We start from the raw sequence: 26,478 nt of genomic DNA, 5'->3' as shown, positions 1-26,478 counted from the left end.
TTGAAACAAGATTTTAGCATTTAGCTTTAATGATTTTTACTTTTACAGGTTGGGCCTATTGCTGTTCGATCTTTGGCAAATGAAACACATTTTCATCCAGGTCAAATATTCACAAAATTGCTAAGAAAGGTAAAGTAATTCTTTACAACATCCTCCACCATTCTTACATAGTAACTTCTTAAATAGTAACTGCACTTTTCATTCAGTTTTATAAATCCACAGTAAAAGCAACGATAAGAAACTCTAACACAAATTACTCATTTTATTTCCCCTACACTGATTATTCACTTTCAAAAACTGCTCAAAAATGTCTACAAATCTGTCTTCTGAGAGGGATCAAATGACTCCTCCGGCTGTCCCTGAATGTCTATAGAAGGAGGCAGGGATAGAGTGGGACTAAAATTCAGCCCTGGCATTTGAAGCCACACAGGCGCATGCTTCCCCCGCTTCCTTCCCTAGATTGGGGTGTCTGTTACTTATGGTATCCTGCCGGTAGGAATATATACTGCCTATATTTCCAATAATATTTTTTTTTCAGTGGTGCTTTAAATGTAAGACCCCTGCCGCCGTTCTTATACTCACCATCCGGTAGCTTTATCTTTTATCTCCGCTGCTTGGATCCCGCGGCGCCATCTTGTGCCCGTAACTTCTGACTGGTCAGAAGTAACATCACAAGAACTCAATGTAAATCTATAAGAGCCAGATTGAGGCCAGACCAAGGCTCTAATAGAGATGGACTGAAAAGGGACCTTCGCGCAAAACTGGAGCTGCCTGCAGGTCACTTTTTTGTCAGAGAATGATGGGAGCAATGCTGGAAAAGGATAAAGGCAGTGGAAAGTGAGTATGCGATGGGGGCAGGAGAATGACATTTTAAGCACCACTCCAGCGGTGCAATAAAAAAAAATGCTGGAGCGGTGCTTTAAGATTTAACAATATTGTAATATAACAGCCAAATATCCCAAGATATACAGTGGTGATAATATTGCCATACTGATCATTAATAGCGATAAGCGAACGCGCTCGCTACAACTCAGTACTCGTCCGAGCATCACTGTGCTCCACAAGCTCGGCGAGTATTTCCTGGTTGCTCGGCGGGAGCTCAGGTGTCCTCCCTGCATATTTGGCGCTCTTTACAGAGCCAATGAACATGCAAGGATTGCCTGGCACACACTGTAATGCCGTAGCCATGTTGGTTGTGGCTTTACAGTGATTGGCTGGCCACACAGCGTCATCAGGTCTATATCAGACCTGGCGCCGCCATGCTCGTCACAGTCACTCCGGATCAGACAGTGTAGGGAGAGGTGCTGCTGAGCTAGGGAGAGATTTGCTTGTTTCTAGTTAGTATAGGTATTCCACAACATATATATATATATATATATATATATATATATATATATATATATATATACAGACCAAAAGTTTGGAGACACCTTCTCATTTAAAGATTTTTCTGTATTTTCATGACTATGAAAATTGTACATTCACACTGAAGGCATCAAAACTATGAATTAACACATGTGGAATTATATACCTAACAAAAAAGTGTGAAACAACTGAAAATATGTCTTATATTCTAGGTTCTTCAAAGTAGCCTCCGTTTGCTTTGATGACTGCTTTGCACACTCTTGGCATTCTCTTGATGAGCTTCAAGAGGTAGTCACCGGAAATGGTCTTCACTTCACAGGTGTGCCCTGTCAGGTTTAATAAGTGGGATTTCTTGCCTTATAAATGGGGTTGGGACCATCAGTTGTGTTGTGCAGAAGTCAGATGGATATACAGCTGATAGTCCTAGACTGCTAGAATTTGTATTATGGCAAGAAAAAAGCAGCTAAGTAAAGAAAAACGAGTGGCCATCATTACTTTAAGAAATGAAGGTCAGTCAGTCCGAAAAATTGGGCAAACTTTGAAAGTGTCCCCAAGTGTAGTTGCAAAAACAATCAAGCGCTACAAAGAAACTGGCTCACATGAGGACCACCCCAGGAAAGGAAGACCAAGAGTCACCTCTGCTTCTGAGGATAAGTTTATCCGATTCACCAGCCTCAGAAATCGCAGGTTAACAGCAGCTCAGATTAGAGACCAAGTCAATGCCACACAGAGTTCTAGCAGCTGACACATCTCTTCAACAACTGTTAAAAGGAGACTTTGTGCAGCAGGCCTTCATGGTAAAATAGCTGCTAGGAAACCACTGCTAAGGACAGGCAACAAGCAGAAGAGACTTGTTTGGGCTAAAGAACACAAGGAGTGGACATTAGACCAGTGGAAATCTGTGCTTTGGTCTCATGAGTCCAAATTTGAGATCTTTGGTTCCAACCACCGTGTCTTTGTGCGACGCAGAAAAGGTGAACGGATGGACTCTACATGCCTGGTTCCCACCGTGAAGCATGGAGGAGGAGGTGTGATGGTGTAGGAGTGCTTTGCTGGTGACACTGTTGGGGATTTATTAAAAATTGAAGGCATACTGAACCAGCATGGCTACCACAGCATCTTGCGGAGGCATGCTATTCCATCCGGTTTGTGTTTAGTTGGACCATCATTTATTTTTCAACAGGACAATGACCCCAAACACACCTCCAGACTGTGTAAGGGCTATTTGACCAAGAGGGAGAGTGATGGGGTGCTACACCAGATGACCTGGCCTCCATAGTCACTGGACCTGAACCCAATCGAGATGGTTTGGGGTGAGCTGGACCTCAGAGTGAAGGCAAAAGGGCCAACAAGTGCTAAGCATCTTTGGGAACTCCTTCAAGATTGTTGGAAGACCATTTCCGGTGACTACCTCTTGAAGCTCATCAAGAGAATGCCAAGAGTGTGCAAAGCAGTCATCAAAGTAAAAGGTGGCTACTTTGAAGAACCTAGAATATAAGACATATTTTCAGTTGTTTCACACTTTTTTGTTAAGTATATAATTCCACATGTGTTAATTCATAGTTTTGATGCCTTCAGTGTGAATGTACAATTTTCATAGTCATGAAAATACAGAAAAATCTTTAAATGAGAAGGTGTGTCCAAACTTTTGTACTGTACTGTATATATATATATATATATATATATATATATATATATATATATATTCATCTGAACTAACAGTCCTTCTGAGGAGTAATCCAGCTGCATATATTCAGCAGTGTATGTTGCAGAATGCAGTGCATGTAGTGCAAGAGGGTCCATTGAACGTCCTGTCTGCTGCCGCTGTTACAGATATTTGTAGACATAGCCCCAGATATCAGGGACCAGGGCAAATTCTTTTTTATCTTAATCCGGGTTATTTGCTTAAAAAGCAATTCAGAGAACACCGTTGTTCTGCGCCATTTGCTTGTTAGCACTGCAAAATACAGCCAGGTCCTTTCCATATTACAGCGATAAAAATCCAGAAATTTGAAAACCATGGTTCTCTGTCAGATGTATGACATATAACAGCGTTCCAAAATCAGCCATTTCTGCCTTCCATTTCGTTGCAGTGTGTCGGTCAAGCTATTCACACTAGTTGTCTGTGAAGAATAGTATTAGTAAACTTCAGGCCTGCTATTTAAAACCATGGTTCTTTGTCAGACGTATCACATATAACTGCGTTCCAAAATCAGCCATTTCTCATGAACGTGGAAAATATTGCCCTCCATTTAAAATGGGCAAAGGACGGAGAAGTGAACGTGATGGTGATGGTGCATGCAGAGGCCGAGGACAAAGCCGTGGGCAAGCTGAAATTGTGCCACAACACCCACATCTTCTCGCCTGACCTTCCTGTCCCAATTTCTAGGGGACCGCAGCACACCAATATTGAACCCAGAGCAGTGTCAAAAGGTTGTTGGTTGAATAACAGAGAATGATTCCAGTCACTTTTTCACCACCACCACCCTGTCTTCCACATGGTCAAGAAAAAAAGACGTTGAAGCTGGTAGTAGGAAGCACTAGGATGTCAAAATGAGAGGCAAAAAGTCAATGAGCTAAAATTAAAAAGTAAGCCAAAGCAGCTCACCAGTAACACCAAAAAGGGTGAAATGTGGAAAATGCAAAAGGTAAAAGCTGGTGATAAAAAGCGCTAAGGCATATAAAATACAGCAATTGCTTCCTTTATTGAAGTCCTTGTAAAAACTTCAATAAATGTAGTAATTGCTGTATTTTATATGCCTTAGCGCTTTTTATCACCAGCTTTTACCTTTTACATTTTCCACACGGAAATACTCGCCGAGCGCCGAGCTTGTCGAGCACCGTGATACTCGGGCGAGCGCCGAGCAGAGCCGAACACGTTCGCTCATCACTATTTATTATGTTTTAGCCTTAAAGGTAACACATCTACCAATAAATAACCCCTCTTAATAATCCTAGAATTACAAACCATGTTGGAATAGGCTTCGGTATGAGGCTTACCTTGTTTGTCTGAATTTTTATAATGTTTTTATGAATTATTTTCCCAGGTTAATGGAATCCTGCTTGATGTGGAAACTAGGAATGAGAATGAATTCACTGTTGTGGACTGTACAGAGATTGAAACAGGAATCATTGATTTTGTCAAGATTGGAACTGTACCTGAAGCACAGGTAAAATGAGGAGCTTGTCTGGGGGAGTGAGCCTGACATGGAGAATGATTCGAATGTAGGGACTGTTAATAGCTGAATCTATACCATGTGCCATCTGAACTCATTCGTACCATACAAGAGCAGAACTCATTCTTACCATACAAGAGCAGAACTCATTCTAACTATACAAGAGCAGAACTCATTCTTACTATACAAGAGCAGAAATCATTCTTACCATACAAGAGCAGAACTCATTCTTACCATACAAGAGCAGAACTCATTCTTACCATACAAGAGCAGAACTCATTCTTACCATACAAGAGCAGAACTCATTCTTACTATACAGAGCAGAACTCATTCTTACTATACAGAGCAGAACTCATTCTTACTATACAAGAGCAGAACTTATTCTTACCATACAAGAGCAGAACTCATTCTTACTATACAAGAGCAGAACTCATTCTAACTATACAAGAGCAGAACTCATTCTTACTATACAAGAGCAGAAATCATTCTTACCATACAAGAGCAGAACTCATTCTTACCATACAAGAGCAGAACTCATTCTTACCATACAAGAGCAGAACTCATTCTTACTATACAAGAGCAGAACTCATTCTTACTATACAGAGCAGAACTCATTCTTACTATACAAGAGCAGAACTCATTCTTACCATACAAGAGCCGAACTCATTCTTACCATACAAGAGCAGAACTCATTCTTACTATACAAGAGCAGAACTCATTCTTACCATACAAGAGCAGAACTCATTCTTACCATACAAGAGCAGAACTCATTCTTACCATACAAGAGCAGAACTCATTCTAACTATACAAGAGCAGAACTCATTCTTACCATACAAGAGCAGAATTAATTCTTACCATAAAAGAGCAGAACTCATTCTTACCATACAAGAGCAGAACTCATTCTTACCATACAAGAGCAGAACTCATTCTTACCATACAAGAGCAGAACTCATTCTTACTATACAAGAGCAGAAATCATTCTTACCATACAAGAGCAGAACTCATTCTTACCATACAAGAGCAGAACTCATTCTTACCATACAAGAGCAGAACTCATTCTTACTATACAAGAGCAGAACTCATTCTTACTATACAGAGCAGAACTCATTCTTACTATACAAGAGCAGAACTCATTCTTACCATACAAGAGCCGAACTCATTCTTACCATACAAGAGCAGAACTCATTCTTACTATACAAGAGCAGAACTCATTCTTACCATACAAGAGCAGAACTCATTCTTACCATACAAGAGCAGAATTAATTCTTACCATAAAAGAGCAGAACTCATTCTTACCATACAAGAGCAGAACTCATTCTTACCATACAAGAGCAGAACTCATTCTTACCATACAAGAGCAGAACTCATTCTAACTATACAAGAGCAGAACTCATTCTTACTATACAAGAGCAGAAATCATTCTTACTATACAGAGCAGAACTTATTCTTACTATACAAGAGCAGAACTCATTCTTATCATACAAGAGCAGAACTCATTCTTACTATACAAGAGCAGAACTCATTCTTACCATACAAGAGCAGAACTCATTCTTACCATACAAGAGCAGAACTCATTCTTACCATACAAGAGCAGAACTCATTCTTACCATACAAGAGCAGAACTCATTCTCACCATACAAGAGCAGAACTCATTCTTACCATGCAAGAGCAGAATTCATTCTTACCATACAAGAGCAGAACTCATTCTTACCATACAAGAGCAGAACTCATTCTTACCATACAAGAGCAGAACTCATTCTTACCATACAAGAGCAGAACTCATTCTTACCGTACAAGAGCAGAACTCATTCTTACCGTACAAGAGCAGAACTCATTCTTACCATACAAGAGCAGAACTCATTCTTACCATACAAGAGCAGAACTCATTCTCACCATACAAGAGCAGAACTCATTCTCACCATACAAGAGCAGAACTCATTCTTACCATACAAGTGTTAGAACCCTCCTGTTAGTTTTTTCTATTTTGTTGGTCACATGACTTTCTGCCTATATAATCCAGCTCCGCCCTTCTGGCCTTGCTGGACTTCAGTGTTACATTTACTCTTAAGCTAGCCAGGTGCCTTGTACCTTACTCTGTAGTTTGCTTGGTCTTTTGACCACTAGTACTTCTGTTTGTTTGTTTGTATTTGCTCTGCTACAATTTCTGCTAGGAGGTGTCCAACTATATCCCAGTCCTTAGTTCTTATAGGGACCCCTCCCTTATATCTATAGGTCTGCGTTCAGACTAGCCGAGGACTCAGGCGGGTCTGTTCACAAGGAACAGGTCCCCCGCTGCATCGTAGGGAATCAGCTTAGTCCTATCGTAGGGACAGTTTTCCTTTCTTTCCTTAGTGTTTGTAGCAGTTCATAACAGTAAGTCCAGCCCAAAAATAAAACACTCTAAGGAAAGAAATCCAGATATCAGCATGGTGTCGGTTCCGGAGATGTCTCAACGCCTGCAGGGACTGTCTTTGGAGGTGGCCGAGCTCCAGCAACATGTGTGTAGCTGTCCTGGAGCGCATTTTGTCAAACTGAAGGTAGGACTTCCAGATTTTTTTTATGGTAAACAGCAAGATTTTTTTTCCTTGTTTATTATATTTTCGTTTAAGACCCAGAACCTCGGGGAATGAATCACAGCGCATTGGGTTTATAATGTCACTTTTGCGCAAAGAACCACAGGGATGGGCCTTTTCTCTACAACCTAACGATCCGTGTTTTAGATCTGTGGAAGATTTTTTTTCTGCTATGGGGTTGTTGTATGATGATCCTGATCAAGTCTCATCTGTTGAAACTGAATTAAGACGTTTGAAGCAGGGATCAGGTGATGTGGAAAATTGTTGTACATACTTCAGAAGATGGTCGCCTGAAGTGGAATGGAATGACTCTGCATTAAAATGTTTGTTTCTTGAGGGTCTAGGTGAAAGGGTTAAGGATCTGCTGATTGCCTTCCCAAAACCTGGATCCTTGTAGGAGACAATGCAATTAGCCATACATGTGGACAGGAGACTGCGTGCTAGGAGTAATGAAGAGAAATCTACTACTATGGCAGCTCCTATTTTTCAGAGGGTCTGTTCGGAGGGTGGAGAACCAATGGAAATTGGGGCGATGTCACCCCACTCTCAGGAAAAAGACCGCAGGTTTGCTAAAGGATTGTGCTTTTATTGCGGTAAATCTGACCACTTTATTAAGGACTGTGTGCTTCGTTTGAACAAAGAAAAAAAAAAGAGGTCAGTTACCCCCGTATAGCATGTTTAAACTCAAAAGGAGTATTTCTTTCTGGAAGCACCTCATTCCAGGAGGAGTTGATTGAATTTTGGGTTTTTGTGGATTGTGGTTTTACACTCAATGTGATTGTTGAGGGTTTTTTGGAAAAATTTAAATTAGAATCCAAACTTTTGTCATCTCCTATTTCTGTGGTTGCTGTTGATGGCTCTCCCTTGAAAGGTATTACTCACAAAGTTTTTGAATTTCGCCTTACCATTAATGGTATCCACCAAGAGAATTTGGATTTGGTTGTATTAAATAATTTGCCTGCTCCAGTGGTTTTGGGGTTACCTTGGTTAAAATTGCACAATCCTGTACTGGACTGGTCTACGAATGAAATTAAGTCTTGTAGTCCTAAGTGTTATGATAGATGTTGTAATGGTCGCATTGCTGCTGTGGAAAGAGGGGAATTACCTGTACCTATTCAGGATTTTTGGAAGGTTTTTTCTGAGCAGGAGTCGCAAGTTTTGCCTCCTCATAGGGACTATGATTGTACTATTGAGTTTGGTCCTGGAGCTACTCTTCCCAAGAGTCGTTTATTTAATCTGACTATCCCTGAGAGAAAGGCTTTGGAGGAATACATACAGACAAGCTTGGCCGCCGGTCACATTAGACCTTCTAAGTCACCTGTGGCTGTTGGATTTTTTTTGTAAAAAAAAAGGACAGCGGTTTACGTCCATGTCTGGACTTTCGCGAAATTAATAAAATTACCGTACGCAATTCCTACCCACTGCCATTAATTCCTGACTTGTTCAACCAGTTAGTGGGGGCCAAGTGGTTCTCTAAAATTGATCTCCGGGGGGCATACAATTTGTTACCTATGAAGGAAGGTGATGAATGGAAAACTGCTTTTAACACTCCGGTAGGTCATTTTGAGAATCTGGTTATGCCTTTTGGTCTCACCAATGCACCAGCGTTTTTTCAGAACCTTATTAATGACATCCTGAGACCTCTGATTGGTAAGAATGTGATGGTGTATTTGGATGACATTTTGATTTATTCGCCGGATCTGGAGTCTCATTGGCGGAGCGTACGTGAGGTATTGCAGTTGTTAAGCGACAATTCACTTTTTGCTAAGCTGGAGAAATGTGAGTTCGCTGTACAGAGAATTAGTTTTTTGGGTTACATTATCTCCAGTGAAGGTTTTGAGATGGACCCGGTTAAAGTTCAGGCTGTACAGGAATGGCCTAGGCCTATTGGTTTGAAATCGATACAGAGGTTTTTGGGTTTCGCCAATTATTACAGAAAATTCATTAAAAAATTTTCTATAATTGTTAAACCGCTGACCGATCTCACCAGGAAAGGTGCGAATACGGTTCAGTGGTCTTCTGAGGCCATTGAAGCTTTTGTGTTTCTAAAGGAGAGGTTCACCTCTGCTCCCATCCTTATGCAGCCTGATGTGACTAAGCCGTTTTTGGTTGAGGTTGATGCTTCTTCTGTGGGGGTCGGTGCGGTGTTGTCTCAGGAAAACAAGGATGGAGTACATCCCTGTGCTTTTTTTTCAAAAAAAATTTCTGAGACCGAACTTAATTACGATATTGGTAATCGGGAATTGCTGGCGATTAAACTCTCATTTGAACACTGGCGTCACCTCTTGGAAGGTGCTGAATTTCCCATTCAGGTTTTTACTGATCATAAAAATCTGATCTATCTTGATGCTGCCAAGCGCTTGAATGCCCGTCAGGCTAGGTGGGCACTTTTTTTCTCGCGGTTTAATTTTTCTGTTACTTACATCCCGGGTACTAAGAATGTTAAAGCTGATGCTTTGTCTCGCAGCTTTTCTCCCATGGTCGGTGTTGAGGAGGAAGAGGAGAACATTTTACAAGAAGGTGTTGTGATAGCAGCATTGGACTCCGTTTTGGAGGATGAGATTCTTAAAGCTCAGGAGAATGCCCCATCTAACACTCCCCATGGGAGGTTGTTTGTGCCTAGGACCTTTAGGAGAGATTTGTTTGTTGAGTGTCATGAGTCTCGGTTGGCAGGTCATCCAGGAATTTTGGAGACTAAGAGACTTGTAGGTCGCAGTTTTTGGTGGCCTGGGTGGCAGAAGGAAGTCATTAAGTGGGTGCGCCAATGTACTGTGTGTGCAAGATCCAAGTCTTCACATGCTCCTGCTGCGGGGTTGCTTTGCCCTCTGGAGGTTCCTTGTGCACCTTGGACACATCTGGCTATGGACTTTATTACTGACCTTCCCCCCTCTGAGGGTTTCACTGTTATCTGGGTGGTCGTGGACCGTTTTAGCAAGATGTGTCACTTGGTTCCCTTCATCAAACTGCCCTGCGCTAAGACACTCGCTAAAGCTTTTGTTAAAGAAATTGTCAGACTCCATGGCGTTCCCACCGACATTGTTTCTGATAGGGGACCTCAGTTCGTGGCTCGTTTTTGGCGTGCCTTTTGTGACAGGTTGGGAGTTCATTTGTCGTTTTCATCTGGATATCATCCTGAGTCTAATGGCCAGACAGAAAGGAAAAACCAGGATGTTGAGCAGTTCTTGCGTTGTTTTGTGGCAGACAATCAAGAAGGGTGGTCTGAGTTTCTGCCACTTGCTGAATTTGCTCTTAACAACCATGCATCCTCTTCTGCTGGGTGTTCTCCTTTCTTTTGTTGTAATAGGAGACATCCGTCGCTTGGGTCATTCTCCAAATTGGTATCGGCGGTGCCGGAGGAGGAGAATTTTTCTGGTGATTTGGAGAAAGTTTGGACTGATGTACGTCGTAACCTTCAAGAGGCTAACAAAAAATCCAAGAGGTACTTTGACAGGAAACATCAAGAGGTTTTGTTTGCTATTGGTGACATGGTTTGGTTGTCCTCTAGGAATCTGCGGTTGAGGATTCCTTCTAAGAAATAGTGCCCGAAGTTTGTAGGGCCGTTTAAGGTGCTTCAGGTGGTTAACCAATCTGCTGTTAGGTTGGAGGTTCCTACCTCCTGGAGGATTAATCCGGTGTTTCATGTTTCCTTATTGAAAAAAGCTGATGTTTCTGATAGGGATGCCACTGTCACAGTTCCTCCGGTGGAGGAAAACGGTGAATATGAAATTTCTCGTATCCTGAATTCCAGAAGGCATAGAGGGAGATTGCAGTATCTCGTCGCTTGGAAAGGTTTCGGTCCCGAAGATAACTCCTGGGTAAGGGCGGATGATGTCTCTGCTCCTAGACTTGTCAGAGCGTTTCACAGGAGGTTTCCTGATAGACCTGGGCCTGGAGGATCCGGAGGATCCTCATAGAAGAGGGGGTACTGTTAGAACCCTCCTGTTAGTTTTTTCTATTTTGTTGGTCACATGACTTTCTGCCTATATAATCCAGCTCCACCCTTCTGGCCTTGCTGGACTTCAGTGTTACATTTACTCTTAAGCTAGCCAGGTGCCTTGTACCTAACTCTGTAGTTTGCTTGGTCTTTTGACCACTAGTACTTCTGTTTGTTTGTTTGTCTTTGCTCTGCTACAATTTCTGCTAGGAGGTGTCCAACTATATCCCAGTCCTTAGTTCTTGTAGGGACCCCTCACTTATATCTATAGGTCTGCGTTCAGACTAGCCGAGGACTTAGGCGGGTCTGTTCACAAGGAACAGGTCCCCCGCTGCATCGTAGGGAATCAGCTTAGTCCTATTGTAGGGACAGTTTTCCTTTCTTTCCTTAGTACTTGTAGCAGTTCATAACAACAAGAGCAGAACTCATTCTTACCATACAAGAGCAGAACTCATTCTTACCATACAGAGCAGAACTCATTCTTACCATACAAGAGCAGAACTCATTCTTACCATACAAGAGCAGAACTCATTCTTACCATACAAGAGCAGAACTCATTCTTACCATACAAGAGCAGAACTCATTCTTACCATACAAGAGCAGAACTCATTCTTACCATACAAGAGCAGAACTCATTCTTACTATACAAGAGCAGAACTCATTCTTAATATACAAGAGCAGAACTCATTCTTACCATACAAGAGCAGAACTCATTCTTACCATACAAGAGCAGAACTCATTCTTACAATACAAGAGCAGAACTCATTCTTACCATACAAAAGCAGAACTCATTCTTACCGTACAAAAGCAGAACTCATTCTTAACGTACAAGAGCAGAACTCATTCTTACCGTACAAGAGCAGAACTCATTCTTACCATAGAAGAGCAGAACTCATTCTTATCATAGAAGAGCAGAACTCATTCTTACCATAGAAGAGCAGAACTCATTCTTACCATAGAAGAGCAGAACTCATTCTTACCATAGAAGAGCAGAACTCATTCTTACCATACAAGAGCAGAACTCATTCTTACCATACAAGAGCAGAACTCATTCTTACCATACAAGAGCAGAACTCATTCTTACCATACAAGAGCAGAACTCATTCTTACCATACAAGAGCAGAACTCATTCTTACCATACAAGAGCAGAACTCATTCTTACCATACAAGAGCAGAACTCCTTCTTACCATACAAGAGCAGAACTCCTTCTTACCATACAAGAGCAGAACTCATTCTTACCATACAAGAAGCTGAACTATTTATCGCAGTTAAATAATATTGTCGGACGGCTTAACGTTGAAATGAACACTTATCACTCTTTACCTGAATCTTAAAATAGGACAAAATGCCAATTCCTTTACCACTAGAGATGAGCGGATCGAGTTTGAATGGAATTTCCTGAATTTCTCGGTTTCACACAAATATGAACATTTTGAGATTAGATTTGAGATTTGCAAGAAGGACAAAAACGTATCGGCAGCGTTTCCCGCACTCCTGCAGCGTCTGAGGTTGGGCTGACATCAGTTTGATTATAATAGCACCTATCACTGGAAATGAGCAAATCGATCCACAGAGAATCACGTTTCCATAGAATTTCTTAAATTTCGCAGCTTCACACAAACTCGAACGTTTTAAGATTTGATTTGCACTTTGCCAAAAAAATAGAACTTGTCCTGCAGCGTTTCCCCCATTGAAGAAGCATCAGAGATCATACTATCATCATTTTGTGTTGCCGCACAGGCTTCTCCATAATCCCCGGCAGCTATGACATCTAGCGGATTATCAGACCTATCAGACTGACAGTGGTGGTCACTATCTGCAGCATCAAGATCAGCGGCTCCCAGAGGAGAACAACTTGTACAGCAGATCTACTGAGTACATCTCTATTCTGTAGAGTGTAAGCTCTTATGGTCAGTGGGGTCCTCTCTCTCCTGTAGAGTGTAAGCTCTTATGGTCAGTGGGGTCCTCTCTATTCTGTAAAGTGTAAGCTCTTATGGTCAGTGGGGTCCTCTCTCTCTCCTGTAGAGTGTAAGCTCTTATGGTCAGCGGGGTCCTCTCTCTCCGGTAGAGTGTGAGCTCTTATGGTCAGTGGTGTCCTCTCTCTTTCTTGTAGAGTGTAAGCTCTTATGGTCAGTGGGATCTTCTCTCTCTCCTGTAGAGTGTAAGCTCTTATGGTCACTGGGGTCCTTTCTCTCTTCTGTAAAGTGTAAGCTCTTATGGTCAGTGGGGTCCTCTCTCTCTCCTGTAGAGTGTAAGCTCTTATGGTCAATAGGGTCCTCTCTCTCTCCTGTAGAGTGTAAGCTCTTATGGACAGTGGGGTCCTCTCTCTCTCCTGTAGAGTGTAAGCTCTTATGGTCAGTGGGGTCCTCTCTCTCCTGTACAGTGTAAGCTCATATGGTGAGTGGGGTCCTCTCTCTCCTGTAGAGTGTAAGCTCCTATGGTCAGTGGGGTCCTTTCTCTCCTATAGAGTGTGAGCTCTTATGGTCAGTGGTGTCCTCTCTCTTTCTTGTAGAGAGTAAGCTCTTATGGTCAGTGGGATCTTCTCTCTCTCCTGTAGAGTGTAAGATCTTTTGGTCAGTGGGGTCCTCTCTCTCTTCTGTAGAGTGTAAGCTCTTATGGTCAGTGGGATCCTCTCTCTCTCCTGTAGAGTGTAAGCTCTTATGGTCGGTGGGGTCCTCTCTCTATCCTGTAGAGTGTAAGCTCTTATGATCAGCGGGATCCTCTCTCCTATAGAGTGTTAGCTCTTATGGTCAGTAGGATCCTCTCTCTCTTTCCTGTAGAGTGTAAGCTCTATGGTCAGCGGGGTCCTAATTCTCCTGTAGAGTGTAAGCTCTTATGGTCAGTGGGGTTCTCCTCTCTCCTGTAGAGTGTTAGCTCTTATGGTCAGTGGGGTCCTCTCTCTCCTGTAGAGTGTAAGCTCTTATGGTCAGTGGGATCCTCTCTCTCTCCTGTAGAGTGTAAGCTCTTATGGTCAGTGGGGTTCTCTCTCTCCTGTAGAGTGTAAGCTCTTATGGTCAGTGGGGTCCTCTCTCTCTCTCCTGTAGAGTGTAAGCTCTCATGGTCAGTGGGGTCCTCTCTCTCTCCTGTAGAGTGTAAGCTCCTATGGTCAGCGGGGTCCTAACTCTCCTGTAGAGTGTAAGCTCTTATGGTCAGTGGGGTTCTCCTCTCTCCTGTAGAGTGTTAGCTCTTATGGTCAGTGGGGTCCTCTCTCTTCTGTAGATTCTTAGCTCTTATAGTCAGTGTGGTCCTCTTTCCTGTACAGTGTAAGCTCTTATGGTCAGTGGGGTCCTCTCTCTCTCCTGTAGAGTGTAAGCTCTAATGGTCTGTGGGGTCCTCTCTCTCCTGTAGACTGTAAGCTCTTATGGTCTGTGGGGTCCTCTCTCTCCTCTAGAGTGTAAGCTCTTATGGTCAGTGGGGTCCTCTCTCTCTCCTGTGGAGTGTAAGCTCTTATGGTCAGTGGGGTCCTCTCTATCTCATGTAGAGGTTAAGCACTTATGGTCAGTGGGGTCTTCTCTCTCCTGTTGACTGTAAGCTCTTATGATCAGTGGGGTCCTCTCTCTCTCCTGTAGAGTGTAAGCTCTTATGATCAGTGGGGTCCTCTCTTTCTCCTGTAGAATATAAGCTCTTATGATCAGTGGGGTCCTCTCTCTCTCCTGTAGAGTGTAAGGTCTTATGGTCAGTGGGCTCCTCTCTCCTGTAGAGTGTAAGCTCTTATGATCAGTGGGGTCCTCTCTCTCTCCTGTAGAGTATAAATTCTTATGATCAGTGGGGTCCTCTCTCTCTCTCCTGCAGAGTGTAAGCTCTTATTGTGAGTGGGGTCTTCTCTCTCTCCTGGAGAGTGTAAGCTCTTATTATCAGTGGGGTCCTCTCTCTTCTAAAGAATGTAAGCTCTTATGGTCAGCCGCATCCTCTCTCCTGTAGAGTGTAAGCTCTTATGGTCAGTGGGGTCCTCTCTCTCTCCTGTAGAGTGTAAGCTCTTATGGTCAGTGGGGTCTTCTCTCTCTCCTGGAGAGTGTAAGCTCTTATGGTCAGTGGGGTCCTCTCTCTCCTAAAGAGTTAAGCTCTTATGGACAGCCGAGTCCTCTCTCCTGTAGAGTGTAAGCTCTTATGGTCAGTGTGGTCCTCTCTCTCTCCTGTAGAGTGTAAGCTCTTATGGTCGGTGGGGCCTTTTCTCTTCTGTAGAGTGTTATCTCTTATGGTCAGTGGCGTCCTCTCTCTCCTGTAGAGTGTAAGCTCTTATGGTCAGTGGGGTCCTCTCTCTCCTGTAGAGTGTAAGCTCCTATGGTCAGTGGGGTCCTGTTTCTCTCCTGTAGAGTGCTATCTCTTATGGTCAGTGTGGTCTTCTCTCTCTCGTGGAGAGTATAAGCTCTTATGGTCAGTGGTGTCCTCTCTCTCCCCTGTAGAGTGTATTCTCTTATGACTAGTGGGGTCCTCTCTCTCTCCTGTAGAGTGTAAGCTCTTATGGTCAGTAGGATCCTCTCTCTCTTTCCTGTAGAGTGTAAGCTCTTACGGTCAGTGGGGTCATCTCTCTTCTGTAGAGTGTAAGCTCTTATGGACAGTGGTGTCCTCTTTCTTGTAGAGGGTAAGCTCTTATGGTCAGTGGGGTCCTCTCTCTCCTATAGAGTGTAAGCTCTTATGGTGAGTGACGTCTTCTCTCTCTCCTGTAGAGTGTAAGCTCTTATGGTCAGTGGGGTCCTCTCTCTCTTCTGTAGAATGTAAGCTCTTATGGTCAGTGGGGTCTTCTCTCTCTCCTGGAGAGTGTAAGCTCTTATGGTCAGTGGGGTCCTCTCTCTCCTAAAGAGTGTAAGCTCTTATGGTCAGCCGCGTCCTCTCTCCTGTAGAGTGTAAGCTCTTATGGTCAGTGGGGTCTTCTCTCTCTTCTGGAGAGTATAAGCTCTTATGGTCAGTGGTGTCCTCTCTCTCCCCTGTAGAGTGTATTCTCTTATGATTAGTGGGGTCCTCTTTCTCTCCTGCAGAGTGTAAGCTCTTATGGTCAGTGGGGTCCTCTCTCTCTCCTGTAGAGTGTAAGCTCTTATGGTCAGTGGGGTCTTCTCTCTCTCTTGGAGAATATAAGCTCTTATGGTCAGTGGTGTCTTCTCTCTCCCCTGTAGAGTGTATTGTCTTATGATTAGTGGGGTCCTCTTTCTCTCCTGTAGAGTGTAAGCTCTTATGGTCATTGGGGTCCTCTCTCTCTTCGCAGAGTGTAAGCTCTTATGGTCAGTGGGGTCCTCTCTTTCCAGTAGATTGTAAGCTCTTATGGTCAGTGGGGTCCTCTCTCTCCTGTAGAGTTTAAGCTCTTATGGTCAGCGGGGTCCTCTCTCTCCAGTAGAGTGTAGGCTCTTATTGTCAGTGGGGTCCTCTCTCTCCTGTAGAGTGTAAGCTCTTATGGTCAGTGGGGTCCTCTCTCTCCTATAGAGTGTAAGCTCTTATGGTCAGTGGGGTCCTCTCTCTCTCCTGTACAGTGTAAGGTCTTATGGCCAGTGGGGTCGTTTCTCTTAACTGTAGAGTGTAAGCTCTTATGGTCAGTGGGGTCCTCTCTCTCTCTCTCCTGTAGAGTGTAAGCTCTTATGATCAGTGGGGTCCTCTCTCTCTCCTGTTCACTGTAAGCTCTTATGGTCAGTGGGGTCCTCTCTTTCTCCCGTATAGTGTAAGCTCTTATGGTCAGTGGGGTTCTCTCTCTCTCCTGTAGAGTGTAAGCTCTTATGGCCAGTCGACTCTTCTCTCTCCTGTAGAGTGTAAGCTCTTATGGTCAGTGGGGTTTTCTCTCTCTCCTGTAGAGTGTAAGCTCTTATGGTCAGTGGGGTCCCCTCTCTCTCCTGTGGAGTGTAAGCTCTTAAGGTCAGTTGGGTCCTCTCTCTCCCCTGTAGAGTATAAGCTCTTATGATCAGTGGGGTCCTCTCTCTCTCCTGTAGAGTGTAAGCTCTTATGGTCTGCAAGACTCTCTCTCTCTCTTCGCAGAGTATAAGCTCTTATGGTCAGTGCGGTCCGCTCTCTCTCCTGTAGAGTATATAGTCTTATGGTCAGTGGGGTCCTCTCTCTCTCCTGCAGAGAGTAAGCTATTATGGTCAGTGGGGTCCTCTCTCTTTCCTGTACAGTGTAAGCTCTTATGATCATTGGGGTCCTCTCTCTCTTGTAGAGTGTAAGCTCTTATGATCATTCGGGTCCTCTCTCTCTCCTGTAGAGTGTAAGCTCTTATGATAAGTGGGGTCCTCTCTCTCCTGTAAAGTGTAAGCTCTTATGGTCAGTGGCGTCCTTTCTCTCCTGTAGAGTGTAAGCTCTTATGGTCAGTTGGGTCCTTTCTCTCTCCCCTGTAGAGTGTAAGATCTTATGGTCAGTGGGGTCCTCTCTCCCCTATAGAGTGTAAGCTCTTATTGTCAGTGAGGTACTGTCTCCTGTAGAGTGTAAGCTCTTATGGTCAGCGGGGTCCTCTCTCTCCTGTAGAGTGTAAGTTCTTATGGTCAGTGGGGTCCTCTCTCTCCTGTAGAGTGTAAGCTCTTATGGTCATGGGGGTCTACTTTCTCACCAGTAGAGGTGTAAGCTCTTATGGTCAATGGGGTCCTCGCTCTCCTGTAGAGTGTACGCTCTTATGGTCAGTGGGGTCCTCTCTCTCTCCTGTAGAGTGTAAGCTCTCATGGTCAGTGGTGTCCTCTCTCTCTCCTGTAGAGTGTAAGCTCTTATGGTCAGCGGGGTCCTAACTCTCCTGTAGAGTGTAAGCTCTTATGGTCAGTGGGGTCCTCTCTCTCCTGTAGATTCTTAGCTCTTATAGTCAGTGTGGTCCTCTTTCCTGTACAGTGTAAGCTCTTATGGTCAGTGGGGTCCTCTCTCTCTCCTGTAGAGTGTAAGCTCTAATTTTCTGTGGGGTCCTCTCTCTCCTGTAGACTGTAAGCTCTTATGGTCAGTGGGGTCCTCTCTCTCCTCTAGAGTGTAAGCTCTTATGGTCAGTGGGGTCCTCGCTCTCTCCTGTGGAGTGTAAGCTCTTATGGTCAGTGGGGTCTTCTCTCTCTCATGTAGAGGTTAAGCACTTAGAGTCAGTGGGGTCTTCTCTCTCCTGTTGACTGTAAGCTCTTATGATCAGTGGGGTCCTCTCTCTCTCCTGTAGAGTGTAAGCTCTTATGATCAGTGGGGTCCTCTCTTTCTCCTGTAGAATGTAAGCTCTTATGATCAGTGGGGTCCTCTCTCTCTCCTGTAGAGTGTAAGGTCTTATGGTCAGTGGGCTCCTCTCTCTCTCCTGTAGAGTGTAAGCTCTTATGGTCAGCGGGGTCCTCTCTCTCTCCTGTAGAGTGTAAGCTCTAATGGTCAGTGGGGTCCCCTTTCTCCTGTAGAGTGTAAGCTCTTATGATCAGTGGGGTCCTCTTTCTCTCCTGTAGAGTGTAAATTCTTATGATCAGTGGGGTCCTCTCTCTCTCTCCTGCAGAGTGTAAGCTCTTATGGTCAGTGGGGTCTTCTCTCTCTCCTGGGAGTGTAAGCTCTTATTGTCAGTGGGGTCCTCTCTCTTCTAAAGAATGTAAGCTCTTATGGTCAGCCGCATCCTCTCTCCTGTAGACTGTAAGCTCTTATGGTCAGTGGGGTCCTCTCTCTCTCCTGTAGAGTGTAAGCTCTTATGGTCAGTGGGGTCTTCTCTCTCTCCTGTAGAGTGTAAGCTCTTATGGTCAGTGGGGTCCTCTCTCTCTCCTGTAGAGTGTAAGCTCTTATGGTCGGTGGGGTCCTCTCTCTTCTGTAGAGTGTTATCTCTTATGGTCAGTGGCGTCCTCTCTCTCCTGTAGAGTGTAAGCTCTTATGGTCAGTGGGGTCCTCTCTCTCCTGTAGAGTGTAAACTCTTATGGTCAGTGGGGTCCTGTTTCTCTCCTGTAGAGTGCTATCTCTTATGGTCAGTGTGGTCTTCTCTCTCTCCTGGAGAGTATAAGCTCTTATGGTCAGTGGTGTCCTCTCTCTCCCCTGTAGAGTGTATTCTCTTATGACTAGTGGGGTCCTCTCTCTCTCCTGTAGAGTGTAAGCTCTTATGGTCAGTAGGATCCTCTCTCTCTTTCCTGTAGAGTGTAAGCTCTTATGGTCAGTGGGGTCATCTCTCTTCTGTAGAGTGTAAGCTCTTATGGTCAGTGGTGTCCTCTTTCTTGTAGAGGGTAAGCTCTTATGGTCAGTGGGGTCCTCTCTCTCCTATAGAGTGTAAGCTCTTATGGTGAGTGACGTCTTCTCTCTCTCCTGTAGAGTGTAAGCTCTTATGGTCAGTGGGGTCCTCTCTCTCTTCTGTAGAGTGTAAGCTCTTATGGTCGGTGGGGTCTTCTCTCTCTCCTGGAGAGTGTAAGCTCTTATGGTCAGTGGGGTCCTCTCTCTCCTAAAGAGTGTAAGCTCTTATGGTCAGCCGCATCCTCTCTCCTGTAGAGTTTAAGCTCTTATGGTCAGTGGGGTCTTCTCTCTCTCCTGGAGAGTATAAGCTCTTATGGTCAGTGGTGTCCTCTCTCTCCCCTGTAGAGTGTATTCTCTTATGATTAGTGGCGTCCTCTTTCTCTCCTGCAGAGTGTAAGCTCTTATGGTCAGTGGGGTCCTCTCTCTCTCCTGTAGAGTGTAAGCTCTTATGGTCAGTGGGGTCTTCTCTCTCTCCTGGAGAAAATAAGCTCTTATCGTCAGTTGTGTCCTCTCTCTCCCCTGTAGAGTGTATTGCCTAATGATTAGTGGGGTCCTCTTTCTCTCCTGTACAGTGTAAGCTCTTATGGCCAGTGGGGTCCTCTCTCTCTCCTGTACAGTGTAAGCTCTTATGGTAAGTGGGGTCTTCTCTCTCTCCTGTACAGTGTAAGCTCTTATAGTCAGTGGGGTCGTTTCTCTTTCCTGTAGAGTGTAATCTCTTATGGTCAGTGGGGTCCTCTCTCTCTCTCTCCTGTAGAGTGTAAGCTCTTATGATCAGTGGGGTCCTCTCTCTCTCCTGTTCAGTGTAAGCTCTTATGGTCAGTGGGGTCCTCTCTCTCTCCCGTATAGTGTAAGCTCTTATGGTCAGTGAGGTTCTCTCTCTCTCCTGTAGAGTGTAAGCTCTTATGGCCAGTGGACTCTTCTCTCTCCTGTAGAGTGTAAGCTCTTATGGTCAGTGGGGTTTTCTCTCTCTCCTGTAGAGTGTAAGCTCTTATGGTCAGAGGGGTCCTCTCTCTCTCCTGTGGAGTGTAAGCTCTTATGGTCAGTTGGGTCGTCTCTCTCTCCTGTAGAGTGTAAGCTCTTATGGTCAGTGGGGTCTTCTCTCTCTCCTGTAGAGTGTTAACTCTTATGGTCAGTGGGGTCCTCTCTCTCCCCTGTAGAGTATAAGCTCTTATGATCAGTGGGGTCCTCTCTCTCTCCTGTAGAGTGTAAGCTCTTATGGTCAGCAAGACTCTCTCTCTCTCTTCGCAGATTGTAAGCTCTTATGGTCAGTGCGGTCCTCTCTCTCTCCTGTAGAGTATATAGTCTTATGGTCAGTGTGGTCCTCTCTCTCCTGTAGAGAGTAAGCTATTATGGTCAGTAAGGTCCTCTCTCTCTCCTGTAGAGTGCAAGCTCTTATGGTCAGTGGTGTCCTCTCTCTTTCCTGTACAGTGTAAGCTCTTATGATCATTGGGGTCCTCTCTCTCCTGTAGAGTGTAAGCTCTTATGATCATTCGGGTCCTCTCTCTCTCCTGTAGAGTGTAAGCTCTTATGATAAGTGGGGTCCTCTCTCTCCTGTAAAGTGTAAGCTCTTATGGTCAGTGGGGTCCTTTTTCTCTCTCTTGTAGAGTGTAAGATCTTATGGTCAGTGGGGTCCTCTCTCCCCTATAGAGTGTAAGCTCTTATTGTCAGTGAGGTACTCTCTCCTGTAGAGTGTAAGCTCTTATGGTCAGCGGGGTCCTCTCTCTCCTGTAGAGTGTAAGTTCTTATGGTCAGTGGGGTCCTCTCTCCCCTGCAGAGTGTAAGCTCTTATGGTCATCGGGGTCTACTTTCTCACCTGTAGAGGTGTAAGCTCTTATGGTCAGTGGGGTCCTCTCTCCTGTAGAGTGTAAGCTCTTATGGTCGATGCGGTCCTCGCTCTCCTGTAGAGTGTAAGCTCTTATGGTCAGTGGGGTCCTCTCTCTCTCCTGTAGAGTGTAAGTTCTTATGGTCAGTGGGGTCCTCTCTCTCTCCTGTAGAGTGTAAGTTCTTATGGTCAGTGAGGTCCTCACTCTCTCTCCAGTAGAGTGTAAGCTCTTATGATCAGTGGGCTCCTCTCTCTCTCTCCTGTAGAGTGTAAGCTCTCATGGTCAGTGGGGTCCTCTCTCTCTCCTGTAGAGTGTAAGCTCTCATGGTCAGTGGGGTCCTCTCTCTCTCCTGTAGAGTGTAAGCTCTTATGGTCAGTGGGGTCTTCTCTCTCTCCTGGAGAATATAAGCTCTTATGGTCAGTGGTGTCCTCTCTCTCCCCTGTAGAGTGTATTGTCTTATGATTAGTGGGGTCCTCTTTCTCTCCTGTAGAGTGTAAGCTCTTATGGTCATTGGGGTCCTCTCTGTCTTCGCAGAGTGTAAGCTCTTATGGTCAGTGGGGTCCTCTCTCTCCAGTAGATTGTAAGCTCTTATAGTCAGTGGGGTCCTCTCTCTCCTGTAGAGTTTAAGCTCTTATGGTCAGCAGGGTCCTCTCTCTCCAGTAGAGTGTAGGCTCTTATTGTCAGTGGGGTCCTCTCTCTCCTGTAGAGTGTAAGCTCTTACGGTCAGTGGGGTCCTCTCTCTCCTGTAGAGTGCAAGCTCTTATGGTCAGTGACGTCTTCTCTCTCTCCTGTAGAGTGTAAGCTCTTATAGCCAGTGGGGTCCTCTCTCTCTCCTGTAGAGTGTAAGGTCTTATGGTCAGTGGGGTCTTCTCTCTCTCCTGTAGAGTGCAAGCTCTAATGGTCAGTGGGGTCCTCTCTCTCTCCTGTACAGTGTAAGCTCTTATGGCCAGTGGGGTCCTCTCTCTCTCCTGTACAGTGTAAGCTCTTATGGTAAGTGGGGTCTTCTCTCTCTCCTGTACAGTGTAAGCTCTTATAGTCAGTGGGGTCGTTTCTCTTTCCTGTAGAGTGTAAGCTCTTATGGTCAGTGGGGTCCTCTCTCTCTCTCTCCTGTAGAGTGTAAGCTCTTATGATCAGTGGGGTCCTCTCTCTCTCCTGTTCAGTGTAAGCTCTTATGGTCAGTGGGGTCCTCTCTCTCTCCCGTATAGTGTAAGCTCTTATGGTCAGTGGGGTTCTCTCTCTCTCCTGTAGAGTGAAAGCTCTTATGGCCAGTGGACTCTTCTCTCTCCTGTAGAGTATAAGCTCTTATGGTCAGTGGGGTCCTCTCTCTCTCCCGTGGAGTGTAAGCTCTTATGGTCAGTTGGGTCGTCTCTCTCTCCTGTAGAGTGTAAGCTCTTATGGTCAGTGGGGTCTTCTCTCTCTCCTGTAGAGTGTTAACTCTTATGGTCAGTGGGGTCCTCTCTCTCCCCTGTAGAGTATAAGCTCTTATGATCAGTGGGGTCCTCTCTCTCTCCTGTAGAGTGTAAGCTCTTATGGTCAGCAAGACTCTCTCTCTCTCTTTGCAGATTGTAAGCTCTTATGGTCAGTGCGGTCCTCTCTCTCTCCTGTAGAGTATATAGTCTTATGGTCAGTGTGGTCCTCTCTCTCCTGTAGAGAGTAAGCTATTATGGTCAGTAAGGTCCTCTCTCTCTCCTGTAGAGTGTAAGCTCTTATGGTCAGTGGTTTCCTCTCTCTTTCCTGTACAGTGTAAGCTCTTATGATCATTGGGGTCCTCTCTCTCCTGTAGAGTGTAAGCTCTTATGATCATTCGGGTCCTCTCTCTCTCCTGTAGAGTGTAAGCTCTTATGATAAGTGGGGTCCTCTCTCTCCTGTAAAGTGTAAGCTCTTATTGTCAGTGAGGTACTCTCTCCTGTAGAGTGTAAGCTCTTATGGTCAGCGGGGTCCTCTCTCTCCTGTAGAGTGTAAGTTCTTATGGTCAGAGGGGTCCTCTCTCTCCTGCAGAGTGTAAGCTCTTATGGTCATCGGGGTCTACTTTCTCACCTGTAGAGGTGTAAGCTCTTATGGTCAGTGGGGTCCTCTCTCCTGTAGAGTGCAAGCTCTTATGGTCGATGCGGTCCTCGCTCTCCTGTAGAGTGTAAGCTCTTATGGTCAGTGGGGTCCTCTCTCTCCCCTGTAGAGTGTAAGCTCTTATGGTCAGTGGGGTCCTCTCTCTCTCCTGTAGAGTGTAAGCTCTCATGGTCAGTGGGGTCCTCTCTTTCTCCTGTAGAGTGTAAGCTCTTATGGTAAGTGGGGTGCTCTCTCCTGTAGAGTGTAAGCTCTCATGGTCAGTGGGGTCCTCTCTCTCCTGTAGAGTGTAAGCTCTTATGATCAGTGGGCTCCTCTCTCTCTCCTGTAGAGTGTAAGCTCTTATGTAGAGATGAGCGTTGTTCTACTTGAACTGTTCGCCAATCTCAAATTCGAGCTGTTTTGGGCGTTGTTCGAGCCGTTCGGCGAACACGAACAATTTGAGAAAAATGCGGCTGTTCGAGGTTATGTTCGATAACTGTTCGTGCACCAAAATCATAACTGGATTTTTTCTCAGTAATGATGAAAATTAATGTTAATACACAGTTTGAGTGTACAGCGGGGCGGGGGGAGGGGCAGGGGATGGATCTCTGCAGGAATAATGAAGATCTCCATTTTTTTTTCTCTTTCCCGCATTTGCAGTGGGGAGGTGCAGTCTATCAGCCTATCAGCAGCGCACACACGGAGCGAAGTGCTTTTTTTCACACAAGCAAGGGCATGTGTCATTGGCAGTGTATGTCACATGTCCTTGCCCTATAAGACCCAGCCATTTTCCCCGTCGCCACCATTTTCTCACTGCTGCAGCTGCGTGTTAGACGGCACCGCTGTTGCTGTGTGCGCTATACCTTGTTAATTTCAAGCCAATTTTCGCACAAATCTACAGATAGCTTGGGAGTAGGGAATAGTTGTGATTGCAGTCCTTTTAAGGACTAGGTTACAGCATTTCCTACGACTTTTATCAGGCAGGTCTGTGCTCTTAAATAGATAGGTTGTGGGAGTAAAGACTAATTGTAATTGGAGTCCTTTTCAGGACTAGGTTACATCAGTTCCTATCAGTTTTTGCCAGGCAGGTCTGTGCCAGTGCTGTGCAAGTTTTTTTCACAGCATTTGGCTGAATCTAGCAAAGCTAATCCTTTTTGGCCTATTGCAGAGTGTGTTAGTCAGTGGAGTAGCCTATCTGTGTTGCAAGATATACCACCTGCGTATAGAATACCAATTTTTTTACTGCACCTAGTGAAGTAAAATCTTTTGGGCATAGCATCATTCTATTAGTCCATCTATACTGACCTCCATCAGGTTGCAAATTGAATATAATTTTTATCTGCATCTACCTCTGAAAAAATATTTGGGCTTCTAGCAGTGTGTGGGACTTGGTCTATTAGTCCATCTATACTGACCTCCATCAGGTTGCAAATTGAATATAATTTTTTTCTGCATCTAACCCAGCCAATAGTTTTGGCCTAATACCACAGTTTGGCCACTCAGCTCTGCTCGGTTCCCATCCATTGTTTTTTTTGTGCAAACAACTCCAGAGTTGTGAATTAGTTAACCACCAAAATGAGTGGAAAAAGGCCTGCTGCTGGTGGAAAGGGGAATAGGCGTGTTGGGAAGGGGAAAAAAGGTTGTGTCCGTGGGGTAGGTGTTAAAGCAACAGTAACATCTGCAGAAGAAAGACCATCTTCCAGCCAAACTAAAATGTCTACTTCTTTTAGCGGACAATGTGATAAGATCCCTTTCTTACGGCCACGCCAATCGCTACAAATTCCAGATGAGGCACAAAAACAGCAGGTGCTTCAACGGATATCAAGTGCTCCTTTAAGTGGGCTCTCCTCCACATCAACTTCAACATCACAAATACTCCAGTCCTCAAAGGTGTCACCCAAATCGCACTTGCTTCCTCACAGCTCCCAAATCTCCAGCTGCCCGTCTGAGTATGAGGTAGAACAGATGGTTGAGTCTGCAGAGCTGTTTACTCATACTATAGCCTGGGAATCAGAGGTCGACTCCAGCGCTTCTGTGAATCCAGACGAGGAAATGATCTGCACTGATGCCCAGAATCTTTATGAGTCGGATCCAGGACCAGACGCAGAAGGTTCTGACCATAATGTAGACCCTCATTCCCAAACTGTAACTCCTGTTGGTGGAGACAATGAGGAAGACGATGATAAGACTCAAATACCTGATTGGAGCGACAACTTTAGTTTTTTGTCAGGGCAGGAACAGGTTGGCTCTGAGGACGACGGGTGTGATAACGCACAGGGTGATGATGATGAGGTCGGAGATCCCACTTACTGTCAACCCACAGTCAGCCAAGAGATGAGGTCAGCAGAGGAGGTGGAGGAAGATGCTAGTGACGACGAGGTCAGGTTGCGCCTTCCTGGACAGAGACGTAGTACTGGAAGCACGTCAACAACTGCATCCTCAAACACAACTCTGCCTCTCACCACAAGTCGTGGTGGCTCTTCAGGTCGCATGGGTGCTAAGCCTTGCATAGCCTGGGCATTTTTTCAGATCGATAAAGATGACCCAACTCGTGTTATCTGTAACATTTGTCAGCAAAAGCTAAGTAGAGGCCAAAAAATACATAGTTTGAGTAATTCATGCATGAACCGGCACATGGACATGAAGCATAAGTTGCAGTGGGAAGCTCAGTGTGCTACAATGCGGTCTAGTCGGCCGGGCCAACCACCGTCTGCCATATCTTGTGCATCCGCGGCCTCTTCATCCTCTGTGACTGGGGGGACAGCGTTCACACCTGTTTTGGGGCGCAGACCTGTAAGGTGCCCCAGCGAGATAGTCGTGGGCGAGCTGTAGCCCCCTCTCGCTATGGCACCCTACAGACAATACGTGTCCTCTCTCTGTAGTGTGGCTGTGTATGTAGTGCTCTTCACTTACTTCATGCCATCCGATCGCGGCTGTCTCCAGGCAATTTTCTTCTGGGACCAGGGCAGCAATGATTTCAGAGGACACAAGGTTCTTAACCAGAACTTGGACTTTACTTGGGGAAGAGGAATATTTACAGTATTTACAGTCAGATATAATGGATAAGGCCCGACAGGCAATCATCTCCCTCACAGGCGCCGTTAACTGCTTCAGCCCTGGTTCCCTCTTTAAGCGGAGCATCTCTGTGGCTATAATTCCTGGCCCTAGAGACTCCTCTGTATTAACAGTGAACGGATCCGATATCTCTCCCCCACGTCTTGGCTTGGAGTACTGTTTAGCTTCCTCTGCTGCCTGCAGACCAGAAGTGCCCCGTGTCCTCACTACGCTTTGGTGAGTTTCTACGGCGAGCGAACAGGACTCGTGCTCTTGCGTGGGGAGAACTGCGCACTGGGATCTCACTGTCTGAGGGTTCGGAGCTCCCGTCTACCCTAGCAGCCACTATAGTAAGGCTGTCCCATCAGGTCGCAATCCCTTCTTG

At 45.1% G+C, this 26,478-nt stretch overlaps 1 protein-coding gene across 2 annotated transcripts in view; it reads left to right on the top strand.

The window, feature by feature from the left end:
- The window catches only part of LOC141153065 (uncharacterized), a 204,495-nt gene that overhangs the window by 151,794 nt on the left and 26,223 nt on the right, over positions 1–26,478 (top strand). For both annotated transcript variants that reach the window (XM_073637740.1, XM_073637739.1), the window contains 2 exons: positions 49–129; positions 4,413–4,535. In XM_073637740.1, coding sequence (XP_073493841.1) covers positions 49–129; positions 4,413–4,535 — 204 coding nt within the window. The remainder of the gene's footprint in view (positions 1–48; positions 130–4,412; positions 4,536–26,478) is intronic.

Source organism: Phyllobates terribilis, unplaced genomic scaffold, assembly GCF_046119375.1.
Source record: "Phyllobates terribilis strain yellow unplaced genomic scaffold, ASM4611937v1 Scaffold_7__3_contigs__length_470593459, whole genome shotgun sequence".
Lineage (NCBI taxonomy): Eukaryota > Metazoa > Chordata > Amphibia > Anura > Dendrobatidae > Phyllobates > Phyllobates terribilis.
The sequence above is the reverse complement of the archived record's forward strand: the minus strand, read 5'-3'. Positions and strand labels throughout refer to the sequence as shown.